Genomic DNA, 27,548 nt, shown 5'->3' with positions numbered 1-27,548 from the left:
AAAACTATTCCCTAACAAGGCTTTTGGTTCACTGTCTAAGACTAGATTGCCTAAGTGCATTGTAGGATGTCTGGTCTAATAAGGAGATGAAGGGGGACACATGGAACAGAGGGAAAAAATAAGAGAGGGAGAAAGATAGAATAGGAAGATATATTTTTCCTCACAGTTATTTTGTATCCCTCTATTGCTCCATGGCTCAGTGTGTTAAATTATATCAATTTAGGCGCTTGATGAAGAGGTAACGAGATGCAGAATTACTGTCCTGGATGGTTAACCTGACTGTCTTACAGCTGAGGTGGGGAGTGAGGGAGACAAAAAAGAGAAAGAGAGAGATAGAGAGAAAGAGAGAGATAAACAGAGAAGAGAGAGCAGCCATGTTGGAGACCAGTAGATAATGGATAGCCAATTGCCAGATGCTCATTAAGATAAGTTGAGCTCCCCTAGTAGGAGCGGGAAATGAGACAATCTGACTTGTTCTCATTAAGTGGAAGCTACTAGCTGGTGGAGTCACAGCGACGGCTATCTGCCAGCTTGATTACAGGATAGAGACACAGAAAACACACGCTTCCCTGCCTCTGAAAGGAGAGAATGTGACAGAGAGAGAGGTTACGTTGAATGTGCTGATAATGAAAGAGACAATGGTTCCTCGGTGCCATTGTGTGCGGGGTGTGGTGTGTGCGTGTCCACAGCTTTGATGAGGGTAATTAAATAAGGGTCATGGGTCAGGGACCCACTGGACTGCTGCTACTTAGCCTCCTTTACACACATCCTCAGCACTGCCCCTGGACGTAAGCTAACCAAGCAGGGGGGGGGGGGGGGGGGGGGGGGAGAGGGAGGGGGCAAAGAGAGGAAAAAGGGAAGGTTGAGGAGAAGAGGAAACCATCCTGCAGCAGTAGCTCAGTCTAGCAGGAGCAACGCAGCCTGTAGACTACCTGCACTGAATGGCAAGCAGGGGGGATGGAGGGAGGCAGGGACAGAGGAAGGGAGGGAGGCAAGGAGAGGTAGGTAGAGAGAGAACGACGTGAGAGGGGTGAGAACGTGAATAGGGAAGGATGGATAGAGAAAAATGAAAGAGGGATGGAAGGTTCCTGACACTACTGACACACTCCGTTTTAACTGAAGGGCCAAGAGATACCTATTTATCAAACAGAGCAACTGGCTATTTTGAACACTGATACATGCTTTAGTGTGTGTGTGTGTGTGTATATCCTGGAGAAGGAGAGTGTTACAAGCACTACTCATGGACACAAAGTGCAGACAAAACAAAAACAACTGGAGGGAAAAATTATCTGAAGCACTTAAGAAACAAAATGTGTTCAGTCTTGTTTTGCCTGTGCTTGACGAACACACACTGCAAATACATGTGTGTACTAGTGCGTGTGGGTATTCATACATGTGTCAGACGCACACGCACATGCACACACACACACACACACACGCACGCGCGCACACACACACACACACACACGCACACACACACTGACCAGTCAATAGTAAAAAAAAAACAGTTCTGAACTGGGGGGACATAATCCTATTTCATCATCTCCTTCTCTTTCATGTATTCTTTCATTGCATCCCGTGTGATGGATCAGCAGGAGTATGTGCTGTCTGGAGCCAGTGAGGGATCTCAGCCCGCCATCCCAGGGGCACATGGGAAATATCAGTCCCTGCCCTGCGTCAGACAAATGGTATTCGACTCCTGCCATCAGTCTGTTACCAACACCTGACCTTGCTAGGCAGCGGGTTAGAAGTCATGAGATACACACACACACACACACACACACACACACACACACACACACACACACACACACACACACACACACATCTACAGTGTGGAGATGTACTGTACTGTATTTAAGAGAGGTTTCATTTAGTTCAAACTCACACTCCAAACAGAAAAGTTGGTGGTATACATCCGTATCAGCCCTTTTCTGAAGCACCATCAGGACAAGGGGCGAGGAGGAACGAGGAGGGGTGTAGGAAAGGGGACTGGGAGAGTGGACGGTTATCCTCCAGCTACAAACCACAAGTCCCCTCTCTCTGCCCCCTCCCTCCCTTCCCGTTCCTCACTTACTCCCGTCTCCAGGTGTGGCTCTCCCACACCCCAGCCCCAACCCACCCCACCCTTGGAGCACACTCCAGTTAACCCTGCTCCCCCCAGCAAGGCTACACAACACTAGTGCTCCTGCAAGATACAACCTTGACCAGCTAACAGCCAAGCCCCAGGAGAGAATCTATATATTTTTCAGCCTCCATCCCAAATTGTCACATATCGTGTGTGTTTGTGTGTGCTTATGTGTACATCGATGTCTCCCATCAACAGAGAGGTTTCCGGAAACCATCTCTCTGCTTGTGAAGTGAGGTGTTTTGCAGAAAAACGCAATTATGCTGCTGAGAAAAATGGCTTTGCACCATCTTCTGGGGGAACACACACACACACATTCTTCCTGACAAACAAAATAAACGTTTTGCAACAACCCCACTGAGTGAAGAAAACAGCGGCATAGCATATGACACACTCAAAACCCCAACCTTGGATTTCCGTACAAGTCACTGGGGATTGGCATGATAACCTCAGTCCTCTATTAACAGATTTAAGAAAAATTGAGGGAATTGTGTGTGTGTGTGTTTGGTTGAGTGAGGGGGCGGAGGGGGGGGGCATGGAACACGATAAGCGTGTTTTTTTTAAATCCGAGGTACGACTCAACCTGTTGTTTGGGTTGGGTTGATAGCATGTTGGGATTCGGGGATTAGGATGGTGAACGAGGGAGGATATAGGGAGAAGAGAGCGCTGTACTGAGCCTCGGAACACTGTCCAACCAGGGCCAAGCGGACGGCAGGGCGTGCTAACCAGTGAGAGACAGACAGAGAGAGGAACGGGAATATAGAGGAACAGAGTGACAGACAGAGAGGGGAACAGGAATACAGAGGAACACAGAGATAGAGACAGACAGAGAGGGGAACGGGAATACAGAGGAACACAGAGATAGAGACAGACAGAGAGAGGAACAGGAATACAGAGGAACACAGAGATAGAGACAGACAGAGAGGGGAACAGGAATACAGAGGAACACAGAGATAGAGACAGACAGAGAGGGGAACAGGAATACAGAGGAACAGAGAGATAGACAGGGAAAGAAAGACATAGATAAAGCAGAGGCACGCTCGTGTCACAACGCTAGCACGCCACGGCTTCCGGGCAAAACACAACCTAAACGAGCACATACAGTATCTACAGCGGACCAGCCAGCCTACTTCCTGTGCCATCAGTCAGAACCGGTGGGGATTGGGGAGGAGGGGAGGGGATGAGGGGGATGCTTAGCCAGACACAGCTGGAACCAGTCCGCCTCCCTTTCATCCTGCTAGGTCCTGCTAGCAGGGGCTGAAACTGCTCCCCGCCATGCAGATAAATGTGTAATGTTGAGCAGCACGATCCCAGGCACAGCACATTATCTGTATACAATTTTACAATATATGTTTTATTCTTCAGCAGACACATTATCTAAAGCGACATACAAATGCATGTGGAAAGTACAGAGGAAGATAAAAGATCAGAACAAATATACAATTCTGTCTAGACCCCTGGCATGTCCAATCACCTTAGGCTGGTGCATTTCAAATAGATTGGAAAAACAACATCTCAAGCAATGCCACATTAGCAAAGGTGCTGAATGAAATAAGGTGTGCGATGTACCCATATGATGTATAAAATGACATGAAAAATGTCCGGTACTCCTGAGTAAGGTCCTAACCATGATCTCTCAACCAGATGTCTGTGTATGACCAACAAAGGAAATAGGAAACATTTTAGTAATGGATGCTATTAGTACCGCAGCACATGCAAATAGGCTTATTTGCCTCGGTTCATCATGGCGCCATATTAGCTGCCTAACACGTCCGGCTGCCTCTGTCAGCAAAACAGCTGCTCTGCCAGTCTCTAACCAGCAGGTTAGAGTCCTCTGGAGAACCCAAGGTGGGGAGGGGGGTCAGGGGTGTGCCCCCCAGCCCGCCAAAGAGCCTGCTTCACTTACTGGGCCTCTGACAGGGTCGTGGCTCCTCTCTGGAAGACACCCGTCTTAATTACCTCACGAGTCCTCAGGGATGTGCGGAGGCAGGAGAGTCTGAGGCTGGGGCTGATAGAGCTGAAACGTGTGCCTGGAAATGCCCGTAGACATGAGTGATGCCACAGGGTTAATCAAGTCTGCTAATTAGTCGTCTGCTGATGGTGATGCTACTGATAGCGTGAGACCTAAACCTTGCTCACGTTAAGTCGAAGCAGTGTTCAAAACTTAACTAACTGAATCCGTTACTGTTCAAGAGGTTGATTATTTTGCCAATGTTTATGACTGTAACCTACAGGAGGGGCAGCGAAGACCCCAGCAAAGATTTTGGGTATATCTGAGGTGTCAATAATGCTAATTCAGACAGTTAACTGTCTGAGGAAAAAGCATAGAGCTAAAGGATAGAGCAGCTGCAGCCTACTACAGTCAAAGAGAGCAGTCATAATTGACTTTGATTGGCCTCTGAGCAAAAGCGAGAAATGGAGTGCGTTGTTAAACATTCAAGGAAAGCGTAAGGTGGATCATTGTTTAGCACAGAGAGGGAGGGAGGGAGGGAGGGAGGGAGGGAGGGAGGGAGGGAGGGAGGGAGGGAGGGAGGGAGGGAGGGAGGGAGGGAGGGAGGGAGGGAGGGAGGGAGGGAGGGAGGGAGGGAGGGAGGGAGGGAGGGAGGGAGGGAGGGAGGGAGGGAGGGAGGGAGGGAGGGAGGGAGGGAGGGAGGGAGGGAGGGAGAATGTCTCTTTCTCCCCTCTCTGCAGCTCGTTGGGGAGTGAGCAAGGCTGGGGACTTCTCTGTGCTGTCACAGGATTTAGCTGCTATCGTCTGCTGCCCAAACAGACAGCCAAGCAGACAATAGATTCACTTCACTTCAACTGTGAAACCACTGGCCTTGGAACCATGGAATACAATGCCATATTTCTTCTTGTTTTTTAGTTTTTTTTGTAAGTGGATGTTCTCAGTTTCACTTTATGGAGTAGAACTTATGTTCTTTTTAAGTCAAATGAAAGGCGCACAATTTTGTTTTTTGGGGGGAGCTGCTTTTTTAAGGTGCTGCTTTCTTTTGGTTTGTCAGCTGCAATGTTTTCCTGCTTTCATCTCAGAAAATCAATTGGGAGTGATCAAAGTGGCTTTGTTGGATTTTGATTAATTTCTAATTAGGGTTTAGGAAATGCAGAGCTGGGGTGTTTGATAACAGCACCCTCAGTTGTGTCAAAGGGTTGCTGTCACTCTCGCTAGGCTTGATCGTGCTGGTGGCCAGCACTCTGCTCTGGCTTTCATTCTGCTTTGGATGAAAGACCTGCCTGTGGGTACCACATGTGGATAGGTGGTCATGAGCACACACACACACACACACAAGCATAACAGGCAGACTGCTTCTGTCCTCACAAGGTTGCGTGAACATCCCCGTTATTTCTTTTTGACATTTTTACTTGAACACACGCACGCACACACGCACGCACACACGCACACACACAAACACATGCGCAGGCACGCAAGCACACACAGGTATCAAGAAACAAACCTTTCTGGTGGCAGATGTCACCTTTTCAAATATCATCTGTTGTCGACGTGTCATTTTAGCAAGTGACTCGCCGAGTTATTACATCTCTCCTTCCTTAAATGGCGCAACAGCCTAGGAGCTGGTGATGCTGTGCACCAGCAGCTGCCACCAAACACTTCCTGCCCCCCCCCCGCTGGGTCTCTGGATGTCTCTGTGACACTACGACACTCTCAAATCAATCAAGGGACGCATGCTAGATGCTTCACAGGGAGCGTGAGAGCGAAAGAGACGACGACAAACAAACATGGGATGACTTTCAAAGTCAAACTAAATGCCTCCCGACGACCCTAATTGGCTGCCAACTCCTCAGGCACTGGTCCTCGGTCCTTCCTGATGTTCAAGCAAGAGCGGCTTCTCCCTCCCTCCCTCCCTCCCTCCCTCCCTCCCTCCCTCCCTCCCTCCCTCCCTCCCTCCCTCCCTCCCTCCCTCCCTCCCTCCCTCCCTCCCTCCCTCCCTCCCTCCCTCCCTCCCTCCCTCCCTCCCTCCCTCCCTCCCTCCCTCCCTCCCTCCCTCCCTCCCTCCCTCCCTCCCTCCCTCCCTCCCTCCCTCCCTCCCTCCCTCCCTCCCTCCCTCCCTCCATGTGTCAGAGTAGTCTGTCCAGAGGACACTGTTAGATGGGTGGGGGGTGGGGGGGGGATATGGTCTGGCTGATCTCTGTGGGACGTCTGACTCATGTGACAGCAGAACAAAGTCTCTGTAGCCGTGCAACACACAGCACAAGGACACCATCGTCCTCTCTGATGCGGCCCCTCTGACAGGCAGGACGAGAGCAGCAGGGACACACACCACGCACACAGGGAACACAGCACACACCAAACACAGGGGTCACGTGGCTCAGCGGTTAGGGAATCGGGCTATTAATCAGAAGGTTTCTGGTTCGATTTACCAAAATGACGTTGTGTCCTTAGGCAAGGCACTTCACCCTACTTGCCTCGGGGGAATGTCCCTGTACTTAATGTAAGTCGCTCTGGATAAGAACGTCTGTTAAATGACTAAATGTAAATGTAAACACAAGCTGAGACAAGAACGTGCTTACATAAAAGGCACAAACAGACATACAAATGGGGACAGCACACTATATGACAGATAAAAGGAAATGACTCCATTGAAGGCCTGCAGAAGCGTCCATTAAGCAGGAATGACATTCATTAGTATCTGCATGCCTTCCTAAGTCAGCTGTGGAAGCACTCAAGCCTCAGCTCAGGCTCTTTGATCCCAGCAAGGATTCCTCTCCTCTGAGCACCATGGGTCCTCAAACTTCCCCCAACCAGCCAATCACTGGCTTTTAACTTCTGCTGGCTCCTGCCTGGCCCACCCACACCCCTACATTACTGCCTCTTGCGTCACCGGCGCCTGGGTTTTCTTTTTCGATGCTGTTGGTTGACTTGACCAGACCTGACTTGACCAGAGTTAAACAGAGAGGGAAAGAAAGTCTTGTTTCCCGGCTCTGTTCCACTGCCGCTCCGGACTCTGGCGGCCGTCTCATCGCTACAACTCTTGTCATTTGATATTTTTCATGCCGTCTCAGCTGTGTTTTGCGCGTGCCATTCTGCAAAGTTGCTTGGGCAGCTCATGTCGATGTGCAGGGGTACACTGTCAGACTGCTGTTCATTTCGAGTCATCATCGATGATTGGCTCTTTGTCAATAAGCTTTAGGCCCCAAAGCGCTGATGGCACACACACACTTCCAAACCATAACCACACACACACAGTTCCAATCCACAACCACAAACATATTTTAATGTACACCTTCTACTGTAGGTGAAAGACGGGTATTGATTCGTACATCTTAGCCCGGGCCACTTCTTACTGATCCAGACTTGGCCGGCACGCTAAGAACCAGCCTCAGGGAGCTGTTACCGACGGTGACAGGCATGTTCTTGCTGTGCCACGCTCCAGTGGATGCTGAGACTGCTGTGTTGTTGTTTTGTTTACCTGGCTTCCTGTCGATACAGAATCACCGGGAGAAAGTCCAGGAGAGAGAATGAAAGCGAAAGACAGAAAGAGGGACCTGGTTTTAGCCTATGAAGAAGACAATTGCTATTGGATCATTAAACTTGTGATTCAGAGACACATCCTGATAGATTTAGTCCCATTCTGACTTCGAATACTTAGAAAATACTTGGAAATATGGTACGCGTTGATACAAAAACAGGCACACATTGAACCATTTTTAACATGGACCAAATGACTCCCTTGCCTAGCAGCTGACAATGTCCGGACTCGCTGGAACAGCAATCTGCTGGAAGCTATCCTGAAGGGCCCTGTCCTACCCTCCACCTCCACCCGCCGACAGCAGCCTGTTACTGGGTAGAGGCAGCCATGCTATCCCTCCCCCCCTTTCTCCACACTGCTTCGTCCCTCCTGCCTGTCTGCATTATCGCAGCAGAGGCTCAATTAGTTGTGGTCCAGCCCGATTGTGTGGGCCCCCATCACAGTCAGATCCCCCCTCTACATTCATTGGCTCATTTAAATAATGGATGTGTAATTGTAGAGGCTGGTAATTATGAATCTGTGGTGACCTGGTGCAGCGTCAGAGCCCTGTCACAGCAGGGAGGGTGAGGGGGAATCTGAGCAAGCTGGAGGGGAGGGAGGGATGAGTCTGAATGCAAAACTAGTGTCTCAGAGTGTGTGTGTGTGTGTGTGTGTGTGTGTGTGTGTGTGTGTGTGTGTGTGTGTGTGTGTGTGTGTGCATTTGAGTCCTCAAGGTGCCTCAATTGAATTCATTGTCAGTCACAACTATCAAATCCTTAACCAAATGTTTGACCTCTTTGATGCTACCGCCAATTACCAAAGGAGTGTAATTGGGGAACGACATATAATTGGAGGGTGTGGAGCAAAAATAAGTGCTGCTGCTTCATGGCACAAGTGTGCTCATTTGAACAAGGAGCAGACATGAAAAGGCCAACAGTGCCATGTGGGTTCCACCCTGATGAGGAGCGCATTGACCTTCACTGAAGAAGGGCCGCCGTCCTTAGACGCTGTCACTCTTCCACGACAAGAGAGTGGCTGCTGGTTTCCCACTGAGTTGACTTGGTCTACTGCATTTGTACATGCCACACACATGTACAAAGGCACATGTGGACAGAGGAGAGGCCTTGAGATCATAGAGAGGACTTGGTCTGAGGGCTTGGGAAGCAGACAATCCCCAGCTGCCTGCTTCCTCGTGAAATCAGTCACTGGAAATGGTCGAGAAGACCACAATTGATAGGGCGACACTGCTGCCCACTGGGCAAGGAAGAGAGGGGAAGAAAGAGTTGGGAAAAAGGATGCACAGGAAATAAAATAGTAGAACATAAAGTGGAGGGAGAGACAGACGGAGACAGAGAGTTAGACAACTTTTTTTCCAAAATACTTGTTTAACCTTTTGAAACTTTTTGTCAAAAATATTTTTGCAACCTTTAGAAACCGTGAAACAAGCAAGACAATGGTGTATTCTACTGTGCATGTGTTCACATTGAAATTCAGACATTGATTTGAGCCCCACGACTGTATGGATGAATTAACAAATGTTGCAAATAACCTAGACCCATGTTAGACTGTCAAAATGCAAACACACCAGAATGTACACTTTGGGACAGGTCAAGTTCAGTTTGGTACAGTGAATGGTGCACTTCTGGACCTTACTGGGATAGTGAGGAAGAAAGTTAGTGATCTTCCACAGATACCCTGCTAGAAAACGGCTACGAGATTTGAAAGCAAAGAACTCAGATTGCAGAGAAGGTGAAAAGGCCAGGTACATTCTTAGAAGTAAACAAAACAAATGGGTGCTCTCTTGCCTAGCCAAAGACAAATTAGCTATGAGAGAGCGATTAACCTGGGCCACAGTTGGATAATTGCCCAAATTCTTTCAGGCACTTATAATTCCAGCACAGCAGTGTTGTGCATTGTAGCGCCGTCATGGCCAGGGTATGAGACAGAGCGGATCATTCTCCATATTGCTGTGAAATCAAAAGCCTTCAGGAAAAGACAGAATGATTTGATACTCGCCCATGCGGGGAGGTGGAGCAGCAACAGCTGTAGCCTAACGGCCGGTGCACGTTGTAAAAGAAAAACAGACCGATGTGAGATACCGTGAAAATGTAGAACTCTCTTGACCACGTGTGACACAGGCAGATGACAGTTCCCCTACACCTGACCAGTGCTCTCCTTCCCACTTCACACAGCTGCTGTAACAAGCCAGTCCAATGTCATGTACCAGGAGCAAAGTCCATTACATTTGATCATTTATTTGACATGTATTCCAAGCCGCATCCCACGCGGCATATTTAAAGTACAATACGCACAGCACATCACTGCAGGATGGAATTCTTACTTCCTTAGGCTGAATGGGATCTGAACCACAATGTAGTGAGCACAAGGCACACAGCAGGAATAATGCCCTATCACAGGGAGCCACCAGGAGCTAATATGCGCTGTGCATGTCAGTAAACTGTCATCCAAAGCCATTCTAATTGTAACTTTCACCCCCTTAGCAGTGAAAGAGAGAGCCATGCACTCAGATCACCTGTCTGGTGACAGAATACAGAAACCTTATGTAATGGAGATGAACATGCGCTATCAGAACAAGTGGAGAGCACATCAATGGCTGCGGGATTGATATTGCAGTCACTTGAGTGTGGAGCCTTAGCATAGAGATAGAGAGAGAGCGAGAGAGCGAGAGAGAGAGAGAGAGAGAGAGAGACAGAGACAGAGAGATGTTTGCCAATTAGCCTAGAGTATGGCGGAACACTTCTGACATCCAAGATCTTGGAGTTAAAAACCTAATGTTGCAGAAAAATATCAGCACGACATAATGGGCTATTGATTAGGCATAGGAAAAGTAAACACGAAGGTCTCAAATAATTATGAATCGTTGCAAACTTGTTTGCCCGGACTCCCCCCCCGCTCTGTGTTGTCATTTATTAGCCAGGCAACGGGCGCTAGCTACCCCCCATTAACGTTGGAGGGAATATTAAGATGGATTTCACGGAAGCCAGAGAGCCACTTCCTTTTTCCTCGCAGAGTGTAGTTGAGCAGAACACTGTGACAAAGACAGGAAGTGCATATTTAGGAGCTCTGCCATTTGTCAAGAAAAATGAAAAAAAATGAAACATGGCTTGTTTGCTTCCCAAAAGGCAGAGTATGTCCTAATGCTGACCCAACCATGGGTAGTCATTGGCTGGGGATGTGCAAAGGGGCTGTCCCTAAGAGATACTCTGGGCCAGGCTGATAGTGGAGACGTGAAGGACTGATTTGAAGCCATGGGGAGGGAAGGTAGACTGGGGATGCCTGACTTAGAGAGAAAGACTCCAAACTTTTAGGAGCAGGCCACATGACCATTTCACTCCATTGGTTATAATTGGTTCTGCACTGGCACAATCTCTCCCTGTCCTGAAGTCTCTCCTTCCTGGTTTTGCATAAAGGCCCAGCTGCAGCAAAATGATTAATTTTTGTTCAAATGTGAATACTGGACAGAAGGAAGGGTACAATATACGGCCCCCTCTGGTCTCTGAGAAGCAGTGATGTGGTCTGAAGGAACAAATGAAGGTTATGGTATTCACAAGACTTTTACCTTCACCCTCATATATATATGCTGTGTGTGCTTACAGCCATCGTGTGTATGCCAGTGTGTGTCTGTCTGCCCTCTCTCCAGGCCAGCCTCTTCAAAGTCTGTCAAACTGATGGCCTGGGTCCTCCTGTCTCCTGTATGCTGTGTCAAGTCATTACAGCATACCAAGTCATTAGCTGATGGTGCAGCCTTCCATTACGGCTGGGCGGGAGTGTGTGTGGGCCATTGTGTGTGTGAGGGTGTGTGGGTTTTTCAACAGAGAATCCCCATGTTACAACAGAGGAGGAGAGAAGAGAGACACATATGTGTTTTATCATGGACGTTTCTTTCTTCAAACTTTGGCTCTTAATGCATCTTGTCTTTCAACTGACTGAGATAAGAAACAACAAAACAAAACAATATTTACATGCATGCAATATATTTCATGTATATATGTGTATACTGTCAACAATCTTTAACTTCTTTGTACTAAAATATAAATCATCTTAAATAATCTTTATTATAAATCGTCTTTGAAGTCTTGAACTCTTTCAACTCCCTGTGTTTGTTTATATACTGTAGGTATCTAATCTGAGAGACAACTCTCCCCCTTCCTTTAGACAAGGAAGGCAGTCTTGATGGAGTTTAACCAATTGGAACCAGTTAGCCAGTGGTTAATCGATATCTTATCTTATCTATCTAAGCATCCATTTTTTGTCTGTTTTGTAGGACTGCCTTTGGGCAGTGAACTGATATTGCACTACGGCTGTGAACCTTCTCTCAATGCATGAATACACTTGGAATGATATTACTATTGCATCCTGTAATATCCTGTCAAGACCATTATTGAAGCCAACAGTATGAACAGTATATAACATAGATGGTCAATTTTCCATTTAGAATGTAAAAAGTGGAATGGATTTCAACAGAACGGTTTCTATTAAGTACAGGATGAAAACAATGTTGCTGCTATTAAAGGGCCTCGTGCCAAAGTCGGTTGCTGAAACCAGAGAAGAGAACCCCCCCTCCCCTTGCTGATCCTCGGTCACACTGAACACAAGTTCCCTCAACCTCGCCGGCCAATTAAGAGCCATTTCACAGGACACTGAGCAGGGCAGGGCACGCTAGTCACTCAGATGACCGCACCCTCCCTAAGAGACCGTCCAAACTGGGAAACAAATAAGACAGTGAAGAGGAAAACCAGGAGAAGAGAGGGAGAGAGAGAGAGGGAGGGAGAGAGAGGGAGAGAAAGAGAGGGAGAGAGAGAGAGAGAGAGAGAGAGAGAGAGGGAGGGAGAGAGAGAGAGGGAGGGAGGGAGCGTGTGATGGGACATGTTTAGTGTCGTGTTAGCAACGGTCACAGCTCGCTGTCCTCCGGGCATTAACAAGCAGGAGACGACAGGGCTACAGCGTCCCTCCACACGGGAGTCTCAGAGCACACAACGTCATGAGGGGAATACCACATCAGCCACCATCTGTGGGCCGGAGTGGGACAAACAGTATCTGTATGCAGACTGGACAGTCAGCCTTCAAATGAGCGTAGTAAAGTACATCAGGGAGGAAGTCTGGTCAGATTGGCTGTGTAAGGACAGAAGAAGACTGAAGATGTGTACGTTTACCGAGCGTCAAATGATCAAAACAACCGACGTGGAGGGTTGTTCTAGTGTACAATACAACTCACTGATCACAAGACCATGGCATTTTAGACAATAACTAGTGGGTGGGTTGATCCTGGCAATTAAATTTTCCTATAACAGATGGCCAAACCGCGAACATAAGTTTATACACGAGTATAGTAAATACATATATACATGCCGCATGTGTACATGCTGGACAAAATATGTTGTATTATTATTATGTATTTATTTCAAACACAGAATAATAATAGGAGAGTAGCAAATACAATGATAGGGATGCTGCTTCTGAAGAATGATAATTGCAGTATTCGTTGTGAACACACGAGGCACATGCGTTATGTATCATCCTGTGTTCCAGCCCCCCACCTCCTCCTCCGAAACACACACACACCCACACACACACACACCCACACACACACACACACCCTTCTTCTCATGCACCAGCTCTGCTCCAGTTTGTCAGCCGGAGGGATGGCGAGAATCTAGAACACCCCCCCCCCCCCCCCAACACCCCCCCCCCCCCTCCGTCATTACAGGAATATTAATCTGTGGTGCTGAGGGAGCCGGATTCCAACAGCAACAAGGAGCAGAAACGGCAGATAGATGGCTTGTTTCAATTCATTACACAGAAGGAGGGTTGGAGCAAACGGAAGGGGAAAGATTGAGAGTGAAAGCTAGAAAAAGGGATAGAAAATTAGAGAAAGCTAAAAAGAGAAAGAGAGCGAGAGAGAGAGATAGAAAGAGGTATACTGAGAGAGAGAGGTTCCATTAAAGTCCCTAGTAAGGCCCACCCCCTTCTGAATATGGAAATGTCTCAGACAGGAAAATGTAGAGGGAGGGAGGGGGAGGGAGAGAGAGAGAGAGAGAGAGAGGGAGCGAGCAAGCAAGGGAGAGAGAGAGAGAGAGAGAGAGAGAGAGAGAGAGAGAGTGAGAGAGAGTGCGGGGCTAGTCTGAATTGTGAGTGGCTTACGACACTCAGTGAACAGAAGGTGCTTCTGCACGCTCTGCCAGTGCACTAGTCTGCAGCGAGAGATCGAACGCTACTCTCCTCCACAAGCTCACCGCCGCCGACCCCCCCCTCTCCCTCCACCTCTCACTGCATAGACACCGGACAGATCCCTCAGCCTAGACCAGCGGTGCTACGGAGCACAGAGCCCTGGCAGAAGACACCTATAGGCACCCGGGATGTGACACCCGTACACAGGACTGGGACTCATTACCACAGCCGCGGCAGACACTGAAGGAGGGATACTAGGCGAACTGAGAGAAAGAGAAAGAGAGAGGGAGGAGGAAGAGGAGGAGGAGAGAGAGATGAAAGAGAGAGAGAGAGAGCGACGACACATCCTCTCTTTCAGTGCATATTTTCTTTGAACGCTGGTCACTGAGAGGTAACGACCTGGGTGATGGGATTCATGCCACGCAGGTCGGCAGCCGTTTCAAGTGACAGACGTTAGTTTGTGTTGACAACAATTGTCTTTAACAAGAAAGGGAGGTGAACAAAGATCAGGTTTTTTTCCTCCGAGGATGCTTTTTTCCCCTTCTTTTTCCTAGTCCTCTCCTCTCCTCTGATCATCGCAGCAGCAGACTGTGGAGACTTGCCGTGGAGGGGACGGTACTCATGCATGCAGCCGAGAGAGCAAGCACTTCCTCGCGGCACGCTGAAAGCTACTTGGATTCCTTCTCTTTCTGGCTCTTTCACTCGCGGAGAACTAAGACATTGTAAGGCTGCCAAGGATCTGGTGTCCGCTGAAAAGGGAGAAGGGAGGGGGGAGCGAATTTCTACCACACTGGGGTTTTAGATTCCCACATAATTAGTATTGGGGGGCACAAAGGAAGACGTTGAATAGGGTTGTCAGCCTCTGGATGGCGGGTGAGTAGGAATCCTTTCATATGCGATCGCTGTGTGAAGAAAGCTTCTTTTTTTTTTATCCCCTCTGGTGTCCTCTTGCTTCCTGAGATCTAACATGAGCAAAGTGACTTGCCCTTTATCCTCCTGCGTTTTTTTTTTTACGCGACCGGATTCCCGATTCCATAAGTAAATACCTTTGAAAACCCCGTCCCTGTCCCCTTTCCCCCCGCCCCCATCACTCAAACGCCTTTCTCAATACCCAAAAAATCGGAAAAGGCCAAGCGAAACAATTGAGTGTTTCACCCTGGGAGAGTTTACAAATGATCATGTGAAACATGACAAAATAATTTCCGGATCTATTCAATGGACATTTTCTCTGCGTCATCACTGGATATTCATGCTAATGGATTTCCTCCTGATTGGTTTGTACTTGAAGTGGCCCCTGAGAAAGCCCCCTGGCTTGATACTGTGCTCTCTGGGGATCTTTCTCAAAATGGCCCCCCTGGTGGAGGGGGTCTGTCCCAGGCTGTGCCGGTGCGACAGCAAGCTGTTGTACTGCGAGGGGCTCAACCTGACCGACATCCCCCGCAACCTGAGCAGCGCCATGGGCCTGTCAATGCGCGAGAACAACCTGACTGAGCTTCGCGAAGGCCAGTTCGCTGGCCTGTCACAGCTCACCTGGCTCTACCTGGATCATAACAACATCGACATGGTGGAGGAGGGCGCCTTCGACCGGCTCAGGCGGGTCAAAGAGCTGGACCTGAGCAACAATCGCATCGAGAGCGTGCCCAATGGTACATTCAGGCCCCTCCCCAACCTGCGCATGCTGGACCTGTCCTACAACAGGCTGCAGGCCCTGGAGCCAGACCTGTTCCATGGCCTGAGAAAGCTCACCAATTTGCAGTTGCGATACAACGCCCTGAAATTTGTGCCCGTGCGGATCTTTCAGGACTGTCGGAGCTTACAGTTCTTGGACCTGGGGTACAACCAGCTCCAGAGTTTGGCCAGGAACTCCTTCGCCGGGCTCTTCAAGCTGACAGAGCTACATCTGGAGCACAACGAGCTGGTCAAAGTCAACCTGGCCCACTTTCCACGTCTCATCTCCCTGAGGACTCTGTACATGCGCAACAACCGGGCCACCATCGTGGTCAGCACCCTGGACTGGACCTGGCACTTCCTGGAGAAGATCGACCTGTCGGCCAATGAGATCGAATACATTGAGCCTCACGTTTTCGAGAGCGTGCCCAACCTCAAGACCCTCAACCTGGACTCCAACAAGCTGTCGTCGGTGGACCAGCGCATCCTGGACTCGTGGGCGTCCCTGTCCGGCATCACCCTGGCAGGGAACGAGTGGGAGTGCAGCCGCAACGTTTGCGCCCTGGCCTCCTGGCTGAGCGCCTTCCGGGGCCAGCGGGACAGCTCGCTGCTGTGCTCCAGCCCGGACATCGCCCAGGGCGAGGACGTGCTCGACGCCGTCTACGCCTTCCAGCTGTGCGAGGACCCGCCGCTGGACGTGACCACGGCCGGCATGTACGCCACCACGAGAGACAGGGCCCGCGGCGGGGGCTCCTCGGTGTTCCTGGGCCTGGCCACGGCCAACCCGTACGACCTGCAGGCCGAGGGCGGCGAGGTGGCCACCGGCTCCTTCACGGTGACGATGAGCCACGATGACTTGGAGAGCACCATGCAGATCCACAAGGTGGTGACGGGCACCATGGCGCTCATCTTCTCCTTCCTCATCGTGGTCCTCATGCTGTACGTGGCCTGGAAGTGCTTTCCAGCCGGGGTGAGGCAGCTCCGCCAGTGCTTCAGCAGCCAGCGCCGCAAGCAGAAGCAGAAGCAGAGCATGCAGCAGATGGCCACCATGTCCACGCCGGAGTACTACGTCGACTACAAGCCCAATCACATCGAGGGCGCCCTGGTCATCATCAATGAATACGGTTCCTGCACCTGCCAGCAGCAACCGTCGCGTGAGTGCGAGGTGTGATGCGTGACACCCCCTCTCTCCCCCCCCCCCCCCTCCTATCCCGTCCATCCAGAGTGTGTGTTTACGTGTGCTCCCGTGGATATAGAGCTCCTGTCTTTGGATATATTTGGCAAGGGGAGTTGTTAATGAGACTGTCGGATTGACAAAGGGATCCTTGGACACTGTTCACGCTGCGTCTCACTGTGCTGCTTGCCTCCGCAAAGAAGGAGGGGGAGGAAGAGGAGGGGAGGGAGGGAGGGGGAAGACTTGAAATGCTGGATTTACTGCTGAATTAAAGGGGCCTAGAGGACTCAACGGGAACCTGTCTCTATGGGGACCTAGGTCTATGGTGACTCTTGGACCTGTTGACTTTGTTCAGAAACACCAAGAGGAATATGATACTATCACAGAGGCTTCTCTCTCTAACCACAGGTGGATATTTGAGCTTTAATGTGTCTTTCTACTTCAGGCTAGTCTGATATTGTTCTACGGAAAGACTATTGTGGACACAATGCGAAAATACACAATTTTTACTGTGGTAAACGACAAAGGTCAAACGACAATATTGGCGGGGAAAAGAAAAAAATATGATTACGTTGGATTTAAAACATTTAAAAAGATAATAAGTCTGTGTAAAATATGTTTAAAAAGCAGAAATGCAAGAGTGGAGAAAAAAATGATGCAAAATGCTATCCTATTTCTTTTGTAAACTACAACAAAAAACAATGTTTAAATAAATGAATTGCTATTCACAGCTAAGAGCTCTGTGTGTATAAAAGGAAGAAAGCAAGCCCTGGACAGACAAGGAACAGTAAGGTTTGAATTTTTGGTGCCAGTAGAGGAGCAAACATTTGTCTGCCTGCGTGCCTCTGCAGTGTCTCTCACAAAACAATATATAAAAGGGGTCAGAGGAATAGCTTCCTCTCATTAAAGTTAATTCCCCTCCAAATCGTAATTTCAGATCCCTCCCCTCTATTCTGATTGCCATGTATGCTGGGTATTCATTGACTCACTGCGCTGGCTCGTTATGTATGTTGTGGTTGCTTTTCCTCCTGCTCCCCCTCCCCCAACTCACTTTCCTCCCCTGCGTTCTCTCCCTGAATAGATTCAATTGATCTCATGCTATTTAATACGATGGCTTCTGTTCACTTGATCAAATCATCATTTGTGTGCCATTCCGAATAAACAATCAATGCAGAGGGTTAAGCGATTGGAAACCAACCCCAACCCGCCCCCCCCCACCCCCCCCTCCCCCCTTCCTCAACCCCCGCTGCTGTCACCAGCCCTTCGGCTGTCACGCAAGAACTCTGCCTCTCTTTTCACCAAGCAACATGTATCCGAAATGCCTTAGCCCTGCACATTCGAATCACAAAACTGAACTAGACTGGGTGAAGAATTGATACACAGGCTTTTTCATTCTTAAAGAGACAGCTGCACGTACGGCTGTTCCCTCACTGTGTTTTTGCGTGTAATGTCTAACCTGATCTTTCAATACAAGGCTATTTTTGGGAAAACACATGCATAGTTCTACTCTGGTTGTTCATTGTGTGACTGAGCTATCCTGCCCAGATGCTCGTGAGTGTGTGTGTGTGTGTGTCTCCTGCATCGTTCGACTTGTATGCACTGCTGGAGAGAGAGAGAGAGAGAGGGGAGAGATAGAGGGATAAGCATAGAGGCTGCAGAAAGAAGGAGCAGGGTGCTCTCTAGTGTCTGGAGCAGCAGAGAAAGACGAGAGAGAGAGAGCGAAAGACAGACAGACAGACAGACAGAGAGACAGACAGAGAGAGACAGAGAGAGACAGACAGAGACAGAGACAGAGAGATAGAGATAGAGATAGAGATAGAGATAGAGATAGAGAGATAGAGAGAGAGAGAGAGAGAGAGAGAGAGAGAGAGAGATAGAGAGATAGAGAGAGAGAGAGAGAGAGAGAGAGAGAGAGAGAGAGAGAGAGAGAGAGAGAGAGAGAGAGAGAGAGAGAGAACAAGAAGAAAATATGCTAAGCTCAGCCCTCAGGGCAACGTGTGGATGTGGGGGTGTGGGTGTACACCGTTTTTTAAGTTAGTGTGTGTGGGTGTGTGCATGTAAACTATTAGTGCCCTGTGTTACTACTAGGAACAAGGAAAAAAGCCGTGTGCTACGGAGCTCTCTAGATGAGAGTCTAGGTGTTGTGTAGGAGTAGCACTTCCCAACCTGTGCAGTCTTTCTGCTCACCTGGGCAGACTGCTACAGCATCAGCTGGCACCTCAATGCTCCAGAAATGCAGAATCTCACACATACAATCCCCCCCACACCCACACCCACAGTCATTTCTCTAAAATGCCTGTTCTGTCTGATCTTGCAATCACTCAACCTGGGACAAATGCTCTATAATCATTCACAGAGGAGCTTTTATGGGTGTGTAATGGAGGTCACTCAAAACACCCCCCATAGTTCTGTCATGGGGGTCCCATCACTCTAATGGGGGGTTCAGGATCCCCACAGCCCAAAACTCTAATTGAACACTTTGTGAGTGTTTGTCTGGTTACAGGTGTAGGACTGGGACTCTGACTGACTAGAAAAGTCGAGCCAACTCTTCTTGATGGTGGTAACATGTACATCTAAATCCAAAACAACGACTGCATTACACAGATGGGAATCCCCTTTGACAAGAAGCTTGTGGATGCTTAAAAAGTAACCTGAAGGTTAGTGAATTTGGGAAGGGTAAAAAACAGAAGACAAACGTTTCCAAATTGAGTGGGAGATGGTTTTGGGCGGAAAAAATCCTATCTTAGCTGAAACAGCCCAGAGCACCATGCAACACGGCAACGGGAGTCACATGGTGGTGCATCACAGAACAAGCAAACAGAGAGCTGTGGCCACAATGCTGACAGAATATACTGTCATTAGATGTTAGAGGAAGACCATTCTCAGAGGGGAGAAAACAAATAGAAAACAACAGCCGAGTTAGCCATTTGAGACTCGTCCTGACCTGTTACAGAATCATGATATGTGCAGCGGGCGGCTCCCTTTGAGGGCCTAAGATGACCATGAATCATTGCCCACCTTGACATCTGTGTGTAAACCACCATGCCTGCCCTGAGGAAAGGTGGGAGGAGGAGGAGATGGAGAGATACAGTACAGGGGTGGAGATGGAGAGATACAGTACAGGGGTAGAGATGGAGAGATTCAGTACAGGGTAGAGAGGGAGAGATACAGTACAGGGTAGAGATGGAGAGATACAGTACAGGGTAGAGATGGAGAGATACAGTACAGGGGTGGAGATGGAGAGATACAGTACAGGGGTAGAGATGGAGAGATTCAGTACAGGGTAGAGATGGAGAGATACAGTACAGGGGTAGAGATGGAGAGATTCAGTACAGGGTAGAGATGGAGAGATTCAGTATAGGGGTAGAGATGGAGAGATACAGTACAGGGGTGGAGATGGAGAGATACAGTACAGGGGTGGAGATGGATATATACAGTAAAGGGTAGAGAGGGAGAGATACAGTACAGGGGTAGAGATATACGGATGGATGGATGGATGGATATATACAGTAAAGGGTTAGATGTAGTTGAGGAGTGAAGGTGGCATCATTAGCTTATTCTTTCATCTTCGTTCTCCTGCCTTTGCTCAAAATGGGCTGAAATTGTCTTGCCTTCTCGAATGGAGAGACAGGCTGGAGCTTATTTTTAGACGGCCCGGTTTGATTGGTATAAATATTCAATGACTAGCGACACGGGAGCTAGCGTTGGCACCGCTATTGATTTGGTTTCATTCTGTCTTCGACAAGCAATAGGGTAGGGGAGGCTATAGAGGAAAGGGGGGCCAGGGTGTCTTGAATATTAGAAAATGGTTGAGTCCTTGGGACTCTGGCAAGTGCCTCCGGCGTAACTCCCTCTACTTTCTCTCTTGTCCTCTATTCCTCTTTCCACCTCCTCCTCCATCTCCCTGCATAGCAACCCTGACTTTGAAAGAAGCCTTAGGTAAGGTCTTTCACCCTCAGTATGTGCCGTCGTCAGTGAGTGGAGACACGTTCTAGCCTACATTAACATGGAGTCATCTATTATGAACATGGTGCTGGAGTGCGGATGGGGAGCGAGGTGTGGGAGGACTTGGGCAGAGTCCTCCGCTGTGTCTTGCATCAGATCAAGAAAGGCTGAAGAGGGAGATTACATTCTTTCAAAGTCAGATTGTGCCGGAAAGTGTGTGTGTTTGTGTTTGTGTGTGTGTGTGTGTGTGTGTGTGTGTGTGCATATGGTCAGGGGTCAGGAGGGGGGCACAGATGTTTAAAATCCATTCAGTATCTTGGTAGAATACATTGGTTAGGTCTGGTCCTCCTTTCACCGAGCTGTGTGTCTGTGTGCGCGTGTGCATGAGTGAGGCACAGACAGTGAAGGATTTTGGATGTGAAATATGTAAGACTAAGTCAGAATGTCGGGTAAAAGGCACGCATGCACACACTCACAAACATACACAAGCACACAGTATTCTTAACGTGTGTGAGTGCTGTTTCTATGTACCGCCATTCCCAGTGGCACAATATGGGTGACTCAAATGAACAAGGTCAACAAGAGCCAGACTAAAGGTCATAGTGTTGACACTTTTGAGAGGAACAGCAGGTCTGGCTGGACCAGACCAGCAGCACAGCTGAGCACCACAGCTAGCCCGCTAGCTAAACAACACTCCGCAGACCAAACCTGCTGTGACATGCATATGCAACCCAGTTGAACTGGCTACACTCCCTCCTCAGTATGAATACCACCGCATCAGCGCTATCCATCCGGATGCAAACCTTTCATTGGCGTAGCCGTGTTGCTTGCGTGCGTGAGTCAGATGACCAGAGATCGAACTCCGATCGAGTGGGCAAGTGAGAGAGGAAGTGACACTGACAAGCGACACGGTGACACCTGTGACACCCACGCTGCAGATCCACAGGCTCGTAGAGGTAAGCAAGAGCGAGACGGCTCCGTGTCGTCGACCCCAGCGGCCTCATCCTGAGGTGGGACCAGGACTCTCAGCTGACCTCGCCGCAAGCCCGCACCGCTTCCGCACCGTGATCCATCCGTCTTCAAAGACGTCGCAAGAAAGGTGTTTAGCGTCCAGTGACAGGGGGGCGAGGGGGGAGCGTCGGGAGCAGGCGTGGGCCGATGCTTAACAAATTAATGAAGCCAGCTTCCTGTGCGACGTATCGACTGGACGGCCTCGCTGTCCTTCCTTTGGGGGCTGGCGCCGCATAATAAACACCCCCTCATACTCGGATGGGGATCTAAATCACACCATGACAGCGCTTGTGCCTGTGTGTGTGTGTGTGTGTGTGTGTGTGCCTGTGTGTGTCCTGCTGCTGATGACTTATGACAGCATGTGGGTGTTTGGAAACCAGCTTCGTTTTATATTACAGTGCTTTACGAGGGTCAATATTCTCTTATTCATTCTCCACATCATTGTTTTTTTTTTTTACCCTTAACACACACACACACACACACACTTGAACACAACTGTCGGCGCCAGAAAGAGTCTTTAATCCAGGCCTACATAGTGTGTGCGTGCGTGCATCCATGCTTGTTCCGTGTACTGGGGCTCACACAAAGAGGGTGGATAGTGTGTATGGGGCAACACTGAATACATGTCAGAAGACTGGTTGGTTAGTGGCTGGTTTGTTGACAGAGCTTTTCCCATGCTAGTCAGGGGTTTTGGGCTTGATCCCCAGTCTTCATCCAGATGGATAGTGATTGGAGTGTCCTGTCACAATTCCTGTTGTTGCCACATACTGTGCCAGGACTTGGAGAGCTACACAAGTGTATTAGTGCTTGTTTGCACAGCAGCATGCTGCTATGGCAAAGGAGGGTGGAGAAACTTGTCCCTTTTCAACATGAATGGCTTGTGAAATTGGATTGAATGTACAGCGATCTTACAGCACCTATGTGATTTTCATGTCTTGGAGGAGATTGCATTATTAATATTCGATGTTATTCTTTATTTATTGGCTCTACATGCCTTTCTTGCAGTGAAAATGTGTATGTCAAAATAAGCATTGGCATTTGGTGCTAATTAGGCCCCACAAGGCATCAATGGCTATTCTATTCCACTCTCGCGCCCACACAAAATGGAATTGATTCAAAATGTACACACAGTTGAGCAAAAACACACACACACACACACACACACACACACACACTACGCACGCAGTGCACATGCATACCTATCACAAACTGTTCATTGCGGGACAGTACCCCCATTAAACACTGTGCTCATTGAGGCAAGCACTGTCGGAATGTATAGAGAGTATTGAGGATGAGAGTAGACATACACGCACACACACACACACACACACACAGACACAGACACGCGTGCACACACACTCACTAACAATGCTTTTACCAGTTCACTCAAATCACATTTTAGCAAGCTAGGATAAAACAAATAAAGGATCATGGCAGTATGTCTTTGCTAATTGTTTGCCCTAACACAGTACCAAACCTCATGAACCTTTGAGTCAAACACACATAATGGCAGAAGCTTTTAAGCAGTCTGGCAAAGTGGTGGTGTGTGTGTGGGGGGGGGGGGGACCAAAGGGCTGCATCAGTGTAAAATGTCAGTGAGGAGCGCTGACCTGTGAAGGTGTAAATGAGGCTGATGTTGGAGTTTGTGTGTGTGTGTGTGTGTGTGTGTGTGTGTGTTAGTCTGTGAGTGTGTGTGAGAGGTTAACGGTGAGAAACTCTGGTTCCTGTATGGTTAATGCACCATAGCATGCTAACCCAGCCGATGCCCACCCTCTGGGTCCAGCTCGTCATGTCTTGGTGTGTTGTTACAGCAGCTCCAAAACTGTCGGAGGACGTGGAGGCGCAGGAACAGGAACGCTTCAGTAACGACTAACAGCTTTCTGAAACTGCTCTGATTGAGCTGCAAGCTGTAGCCACGGCCTGACCCACGGTACAGTATGACACCACAAAGAAATAAGCAGGAGGCACGTGGCACGTCACGAGAAAGGATTTCAACACGTGCATGCTCAGACACACACGCACACACACAGACTGGTGAAGGTGGGTGTGCAAACGGAAAGGAATAGGAGCACATGTGTAATGAGGGCCGGGTTCCAACATCTTTTTATGTACAGGACCGAGCATCCCAACAAAAGTTGGCTTTAAGGCGGTAAAAAATAAGACAGCGTTTATCAGTCACTCTATATCAGTTCAGCGTCAGGATGAATAAATACTAGTCTACCCACTCTCCCTCCTGGCTACTCCTTCTTTCATCCCTCGCTCATTCCCGTCTTTCATCCCTCGCTCTATCCTTTCGTTCATCCCTCTCTCTATTCCTTTCTACGAGCGGGACAGATTGGGATCGTTTCACAGGGCCAATGTAATTGTGGACATAAATGGAATAGCGCCGTTCTCCCTGTGTCAGATACGTTAAGGCATCACATCTCTTCCTTTGGCAGGGCTTTGTGGGGACTTGTGGCAGAGGATACACACACACACGCGCACACACACACACAAAATCCCACACAGAGTGCTTAAAAGGTGAACTCACCTGTTGAGGAGAATTGATTGAAGTATCACAGGACCAGATGAAACATCATCAAGGAGACATGTAAGAGAGGCAGGCAAGAGAGAGAACTGGTTAGAACAGGCTTTTCTATTTTGATCTTGTTGTTGAGACAGATCCATACATGATAAATCAAGAGTCTCATGGGACTCAACCTGTGTGTCTAGTGCGTCTATATTTAATGGAGTATCTCAGTGGTAGCATTTGACTGCCGATCAAGAGGTTTCAGATTCAAATACCACCTGTGCGTTGCTTTGGTGCATAAAAGCCTGCTAAATACATACATGTATTTTATTATTATTGTATGATTTAACCTTCAGGGTTATTACGAAACTGTCAGAGATAAATAATGTGAATAATGTATTTGTTTCTTCCAAAGAAACCTCCGGGGGGATTCTAACCTGGGACATCTTGATCTGCAGTCAAACACTCTCCCACATACCCATCCCCAACACAGAGAGCAGGAAAGAGGGGACAGAGAAATAGAGGAAGAGAAAGGGAGGTAAGGAGGGAGAGAGAGAAACAGAGAGAGAGAGAGAGAGATAGAGAGAGAGAGAGAGAGAGAGAGAAAACGAAAGAGGAAAAGAGAGGAAGAGACTCACAGATTGCTATAAGTTCAGACGCCTCAGAGAGCGTGCCAATGTGTGTCCGTCTGTGTGTGTGTGTGTGCGTGCGTGCGTGCGTATGTGAGTTGAAGAGAGAGCAGCAGAGACCATGGCCTGCAGCGTTGTCGTTTAACAGATGGTGCATTCTATGGCAAACCTCTGACTGCCATCACAGCCAACAGCACAGAGAGGAAGGGAAACAGGAGAGGATATGAGAGAGAGGATATGAGAGAGAGAGAGAGAGAGAGAGAGAGAGAGAGAGAGAGAGAGAGAGAGAGAGAGAGAGAGATGAGAGAGAGAAAGAAAAGATATAGAAAAATAGAGAGAGAGAGAGAGAGAGAGAGAGAGAGAGAGAGAGAGAGAGAGAGAGAGAGAGAGAGAGAGAGAGAGAGAGAGAGAGAGGAACAAGGGAGGAGGAGAGAGGACCAGGGGCCTCTTGTTGGAGGGCAGGGCTGTCAGAAAGCAGGCATGGATGTGGGGATGCTGGCATCACTGGTGCTGTTGGCACAACACACAATAGGCCTGTCTGGGGTTCTTAATATCACCATTTGTCTCTGCAAATGAAAAGGCAGAAGATGAAGAGTGGGGGATGAAGGAGGGAACATGAGGGGGAAGAGGGGGAGGACACTTTGGAAGGGAAAAATGGTTTGAAAACTACTGAGGCCGGCGCTCTGTGGTTTTATTGGCACGCCAACGGGAACACTATAAACATGGCCCCCTCTTTACACAAACCGGAGAGAAGCTTTGACTGGCAACAATGAGGTGTCTGCTAAAGAGGGAATGACACCATCAAAAGAAACCATTAACTATTTACAGGAAATATTCTAAATTTTGTCTTTGCACCAGCTAAAAGAGAGCGGTTTGATAAGTTTGGAGGGCTTTGGGTTTTTGAATTTTTGAGTCAGGTCTCTTCATCTCCCTCTCTCTCTCTCCCTCTTTCCTGTTCTGTCCCTCGGTCTTCTCCTGTGACTACAGAGTTGCAGAGGGGTGTGTTGACACGTGAGATGAAGTGTTGTGCCAGCATGTGTCCTCTGCGAGGCTCCTGATTACATTCACCGGGGCCTGGGTAAAGACGAGATGAATGAGCACAGCTCAGCTAGAAGTGGAGCCATGCCTAGCGCTGAATAATGAGAGGCCACCATTTTTTGTCTCCAATTTCTTGCCTTTCTACCTGCAGGGGGGAGGGAGTGGGGAATATGAGCAATTCACTCCTGGACGATTATCCAAGCCCCCCGACATCTGAATGTTGATTTTCATCAATGATGGGTTTTATTTTTTTTCTGAACAAGAGGAGATTGGTTTGGAGGGAGGGGTTGATGTGTTACACATTCTGGTTAAAATATGTTGCCTTTTTAGATGTATAACACTTTAACACTTCACTCACTTGTGATAGATAGAGGTAAATAGAGAGAGGTAAATAGAGAGAGGTAAATAGAGAGAGAGAGAGAGAGAGAGAGAGAGAGAGAGAGAGAGAGAGAGAGAGAGAGAGAGAGAGAGAGAGAGAGAGAGAGAGAGAGAGAGAGAGAGAGAGAGAGAGACAGAGAGACAGAGAGACAGAGAGACAGAGAGACAGAGAGGGTGATGAAGGGGAGCGCGTTAAACATTTGTCCTAAATGTGGTGTGATTTTCTTGCTCAGAGACGAGTGTGACTGTGGCAGACCTTTAACAGAGACATAGTTCAGCAGAAGGGGACCACCAAAAACCCTGTGGTGTAGATTTCAAGCCTGACAGCAGAGAAGGACTGAGATATATTATGGTCTGTGGTTGCCTGAGGTGGGTCCGTGAGCCAACAACCAAGGAGAGAAAAGAGCACACGGTTGCTTAACAATCTTCTCTGACATTTAGAAAGCTAAGGCCCAGTCACTGATGGTGACAAATGCACTCAGTACCAAAACAGACACACACACACACACACACACACTGTGACAACTGCTGAGACTCGTACAATTCAGGGGGTCTGAGAGAGAAAACGGCTAATTGCACTAGCGTGCGTATTCATTAAAAAAGGAAACCCTTTCAAACAGAAAGACGGTAGTGCTCCTTCTCCCATGGCCTCTCCTCTGGAACACTCCAGGCGTCTCTCCCTCTGCCTTGAGGCTGTGCCTTCCTCTCCAGGCCTCGCCCCTCCTGAGTCCTGCACGCTCCGCTTCTGTTCAGCGGGTGAGGAGAGAACGGGGAAACAGCTTAGAGTGGCCGGCCACGACCAAGCTGGTGTCGCTGGTGCTGGGAGGGCTGGGAAGACTGAGTCTGTGGGGATGTTGTAAAACACACACACACACGCTTACAAAGACCCACACACACACGTGCCATGTGCCATCAAAGAGCTCCATGTAGCATAAAGCAACTGTGTATAGCTACCACATCACAATGTACCGTAAAGAGGACTTCAACCTCTTTACCCACAAACGCAGTCATCCCTCTGACACCTATTTGATCGTCTGTCAAGCCACTATACCCCGGGAATTAGCCTTGTGACATTCCAAACAACAACCACAGTTCCATATCGATCTAGCGAAAGCTATCGATCATATGAAATCAATAGTGTCTTTATGCGATCCTCGTGTGAACCACAATCGTATACCTCAGTCTATGGGGCGTTGGATAGGGAGGACTGAAGGGGTTAGCTTTGAAGCGCCTCTCGTAAGAACGCTGACCACAAAGGCCGGTCCCTCTGGGGCGCGAGGTACTCTTGACCAACGACAACCATCACAGCTGCGCCAAGGACCTTCCAGCTCGTTTGTTCCCGGAATCTAAGAAACGGTTGTTGGGACGGTGTGGGACAGGCTCGGCCTCGCTCCTCGTGGACAACAGGCTG

At 48.7% G+C, this 27,548-nt stretch overlaps 2 protein-coding genes across 4 annotated transcripts in view; one reads left to right on the top strand and one right to left on the bottom strand.

The window, feature by feature from the left end:
* The window catches only part of ctnna2 (catenin (cadherin-associated protein), alpha 2), a 285,740-nt gene that overhangs the window by 72,521 nt on the left and 185,671 nt on the right, over positions 1-27,548 (bottom strand). The gene's annotated exons all lie outside the window — the stretch shown is intronic.
* On the top strand, positions 15,035-16,624 carry lrrtm1 (leucine rich repeat transmembrane neuronal 1). Its single transcript, XM_084687331.1, has one exon. The coding sequence runs from the start codon at positions 15,035-15,037 to the stop codon at positions 16,622-16,624; it is 1,590 nt and encodes a 529-aa protein (XP_084543457.1).

The sequence above is a fragment of the Hypomesus nipponensis genome, chromosome 22 (genome assembly GCF_054491055.1).
Source record: "Hypomesus nipponensis isolate SF chromosome 22, ASM5449105v1, whole genome shotgun sequence".
Lineage (NCBI taxonomy): Eukaryota > Metazoa > Chordata > Actinopteri > Osmeriformes > Osmeridae > Hypomesus > Hypomesus nipponensis.
Note: the sequence above shows the minus strand (reverse complement) of the source record. Positions and strands in the feature narration are given on the sequence as shown.